A 4424-nucleotide genomic window follows, 5' to 3' on the forward strand; every position below is an offset into this window, starting at 1 on the left:
TTTTATGCTGGTTATGGTGTTGCTTCAAACACCAGGGCCGAACTGCGAGCTGTCCACGACGGCCTTTTTTTCTGCTTTCAGCACGGGCTGACGAATATCCAGGTTGAAACTGACTCCATGACGGTGGTGAATGTGTTGTCGGATCTTTCCCAACTGAGTTGGAAGTGGAGATATTGGATCACCAGAATCCGGGCACTCTTGAGTAATGGCCACATCACGTTCATGCATGTCTATAGAGAGGGCAACGGGCCTGCTGACGGTATGGCTAATTTGGGTAGCAGCAAGCAAAATCCATCCCTGTTTTCCTCCGTTGGTGACCTCCCCCAAGTGATTAGGGGTCTCCTTTTCCTCAATAGAGTGGGGCTTGGCTCGATCCGGAAACGAGGTTTTAAGTAACCCCCTTTGGTGTGCCTCTGTTTTTCCTTTTGGGGAGCCTCTTCTCTTGGGTTGGGTGTTTTCTGGGTCATGTTCTTTTGTAAATTTTATTTACGATAGGTGGTCCCAAGCCTGTTTTTAGTTGGCTCGTGGGATCACCCGAAGTTTCAGGGCTTGCATCTTTCTTCAGCTTCCCTTAGGATCCGCACTCAAGGAGGCCGGTCACTCCGTGTCGAGTCCACCGAGTCATTAAGTTGACTCGACTCGATGAGTCACCCCGAGTCTGTCCCAGTACCAAGTTTCCCAGCAGCTCGACATGCCAATTAGCAGAGTCGACTCCACGGAATTTATGGTGTGTTCCAGCGGATGATGCTCAGACCTGAATCTGCAAAATGAGGGCCCACCTTGATGGATGGCTTGGATAAACGTGACACGTGTGCCTGCTGATAGATTAGCATACCTCCTATCTGATAAAAATGTGAAACGACTTGAATTTTTCTTCGTTGGTTGTCTAACCTTTATTTCATTAACAAGCCCAACTAGGCTGAAGAAAATTTACAAGGTGTAACCGGTACTGCTACAACACATGAACATAGTAGTGTCCAGATGAACCCAATATGTGCCACTGGGAATTATGATTCATCGATCCAGACCGTTGATGTGGTCAGCCACATCATGGATGGGTGGTGGCCCAAACAACTTAAAAAATGTAAGATCCCTGCTGGAACATTTTGTCCTCTTTCATTTTTCTTTTTAAATTCTGGACCATTGATATAATTTTCTCAATCACCTATTGAGGTACACTGATCTGAAGGTTAGAACAATCCAACATATGAGATTTTGGGCGTGTCCCCCATCTATGTTGGGACACGTCAGATCAATGATCTCAATTGCAGAAACTCAGGCCCCACCTGATGAATTAGGGCCCTCACCAGGCAAAGGAAAACAAGGGATGGGAACCAAACGTAGGTTGTATTTTCTAGCTATTGTGATCCCAAAGGATTCAGTCAAGTCCAGATCCTCACCTTTCATTCCATCGGGGAGTTTCCAGTCAAAGTGGTAGAGGAGATGGGCCAGGGGGAGTACCACATTGGCTATTCCAAAGTTCATCCCAACACACATCCTCCTACCAGCACCAAAAGGCAAAAACTCAAAGTGGGTCCCCTTGTAATCAAGTGAGCTACCATCAAATCTCTCAGGCTTGAAGCTCTCAGGATCATCCCATTGTTGTGGGTCCCTTCCCAGGGCCCACACGTTGACAATGACTCTTGTCTTGGCAGGTATATCATAGCCGTCAATCTGGCATCTATCCCTACATTCTCTTGGGATTAGTGAGAGAGGAGGGTGTAATCTTAGAGTCTCCTTGATTACCAATTTCAAGTAGTAGAGTTTGGTTGTCTCTCTCTCATCTATCTTTGTTTTACCTTCGAATAACTGTCTCACCTCAGCCTGAGCCTTCTCCATTACCTTAGGGTTTTTCATCATTTCAGCCATGGCCCACACCAAGGTGGTAGAGGAGGTTTCGGTTCCCGCCGCGAACATATCCTGAAAAAGTAAATAGATCATCTTGGTTTAAGAACATGAGCAAATAGATCTCCTATTTACACGAAAAGAATAGAACACCCACATCTGGTTGTATGGTATGACCTATTAATCATCATCTAATCCTTATCTCAATTAATTAGGGTCGGCTACATGAATTCTTACAAAGATAATTAGTGTACATGCCTAAATTTAGAATAAGTTAAATATAAAATTAGGTGTATAAATATTATAAAATCTATGTATTTATCAAACTAGGATCTAATTACAAATCATGAATCTTAATTAAAGATTGTACAATCTAATAATTCTCTTCCTCAATTCTTCTCTATCATGGTGCCATACCTCATTTAGACCATAGGTCATCAATGCTTTTCTTATTACTTCCATAATCCAAGTCTATTATGTTATACCTTACCCTTTCAGGGCCTTCAACTTGTACTAACTCCTAAATGGATGTATGGTATGAACTGTTATATATGATACAATTTTCTTGCTTTTGTCCCTACAAGCAGTGGCCCATAAGGTGGATGGACAGATTGACTACCACAAATCTAGGCTGCATATCGTCAGTTGACACAGGGAAGGATGTGCCACAAATCTAGGCTGCATATCGTAAGTTGACACAGGGAAGGATGTGAAGAGGTTGATCACCTTCTTCCTCAGGGAGTAATTACTCTAAATGCATGGATATTCCTCAAATCCACGAGGGAAAATAAATAAATTCTAATAAAATCGAAAATAACTTGATTGATGATCAAAACGAATTTACAATCCTTTAAATAGTGAAATCAAACCAAGGAAGAAGTTTAGAATCAAACTCCAACTTAACTCCCTGAAAAATGTGACTTACTACAAATACTAAACTTACTATATTATAGAGGATCGTGATTTCTACTAGACTTCTTGGTTTTCGGCCAAAAATAATAAGTGTCTAATTTGGTCTAACCAAATTATTCCCTTAATTTTCTAAGCCTTTTCATGTTGGGCACGACTCCTAAAACTCAACGGATTAAAATTTATGATCGAACTAAAAACTTACTACAAATAATAAAAATGAAAATAAAATTGAGTTTCTACCGCCAATCATGATGGAATCTCCCAAATCTGGCCGGTTGGCTGGCTAAAGTAGCTTCTCCTACCCAAAATCATATATGGTACGACCCGCTCTACGGCTTAAGTAAATTAAGCTTGGCTTCAAAGTAAAAGGGTTTTTGAGCAAAGATACTAACCAAGAGGACAGCTTTTATGTTGTCAGTAGTTAGCGGAAATTCAAGGTTCCCATGCTGTTGAAGTCTTAGTAAAACATCAACCAAATCCTCATCGTCCAATCTGTCCCCACTCATCATGGCTGTCGTGCTTTTCTCCTTATGTTCTTCAATGATGCTACCAAAGATCTCATCATACTTGCCGCGAATCCTCTTTAACCGGAATCTCAATCCGGTAATCAATGAAATAAATCTCAAGGAAGGGTAGAAATCAGACACGTCCAAACCCGCAGCCGTTTTAACACCTTCCTTCAACATGGCAATGAAACTCTCTCTGTTCTTGCATCTCTTACCAATGGTAGCCCTCACAATGACATTGTTCGCAGCATTTACAAGCATCTCAGAGAGATTTACCATACAATTCGAAGAGGCGTAAATGGACTGAACAAGGCTCAATGCTTCTTCTTCTCTGATGGATTGGAAAGATTCAACACGCTTTGCACTGAAGAGCTCGAGCATGCAAATCTTCCGTAGCTGTCTCCAGTAATCACCGTAGGGAGAGAAGCTCACGTTGCTGCATTCATAGGCTGTGATCTCCACCGTTAGAATGGCGGGCCGCTCCGCGAAGTTGGGATCTTGTGTCACCATCACCTCTTTTGCAAGTCTTGGGGAAGTGATCACAATGGTGGAGATGTGGCCCAGTCTTAGGTGCATGAGGGGCCCATATTTTAGGGCTAAGTCCCTGAGGGTACGGTGGGGTAGTGGTTTTAATAGGTTATGGATGTTGCCTATGATCGGAAGCTTCGGTGGGCCAGGGGGAAGTTTGGGAATTTGGGTGGTGGGCCACTTTCCTTTCTTGATCATGATCAAGAAGAGGAGGAAAGTGAAGAGGAGGGGAATGGAAAGGGATTGGAATTCCATGGAAGCTGTTTGAGGAGGTTGTAGCAAATGCTATGTGCACTTCTATCCATTGTATATATCCATCCACATGTTCTGAGACGTTGTGTTCTTCGGGACGCGGGCTTTCGCAGGAAGCTCCTGCACTGGAAACCTAGATGGGGTCCACCGTGATGTTTTTGGTAAATCTACGCCGTCCATCAATTTTTTGAGATAATTTAAGGACTTGATACCAAAATTAATCAGGATCTAAGATTCAAGTGGGCCGTACTAAAGGAAAATATGAGTAGGGAAATTCCTACCGTTGAAAGCTCCCTAGGGTCAACAGAAATGTTTACATGCCATCCATACCGTTCATAACGTCATTACTACTGTGATGAACTGAAAAAACAAATATTAGAC

General features: G+C 42.7%; 1 protein-coding gene across 1 annotated transcript; it reads right to left on the reverse strand.

Annotated features, from left to right (window-relative positions):
- Positions 1–852: 852 nt before the first annotated feature.
- Positions 853–4174, reverse strand: LOC131219494 (premnaspirodiene oxygenase-like). Its single transcript, XM_058214655.1, has 2 exons — positions 3150–4174; positions 853–1920 (listed from the first exon to the last, which is right to left on the reverse strand). The coding sequence occupies exons 1-2, from the start codon at positions 4044–4046 to the stop codon at positions 1276–1278; spliced, it is 1542 nt and encodes a 513-aa protein (XP_058070638.1). The 5' UTR covers positions 4047–4174; the 3' UTR covers positions 853–1275.
- Between the last annotated feature and the right edge of the window lie 250 nt (positions 4175–4424).

Source organism: Magnolia sinica, chromosome 11 (assembly GCF_029962835.1).
Source record: "Magnolia sinica isolate HGM2019 chromosome 11, MsV1, whole genome shotgun sequence".
Taxonomy (NCBI): domain Eukaryota; kingdom Viridiplantae; phylum Streptophyta; class Magnoliopsida; order Magnoliales; family Magnoliaceae; genus Magnolia; species Magnolia sinica.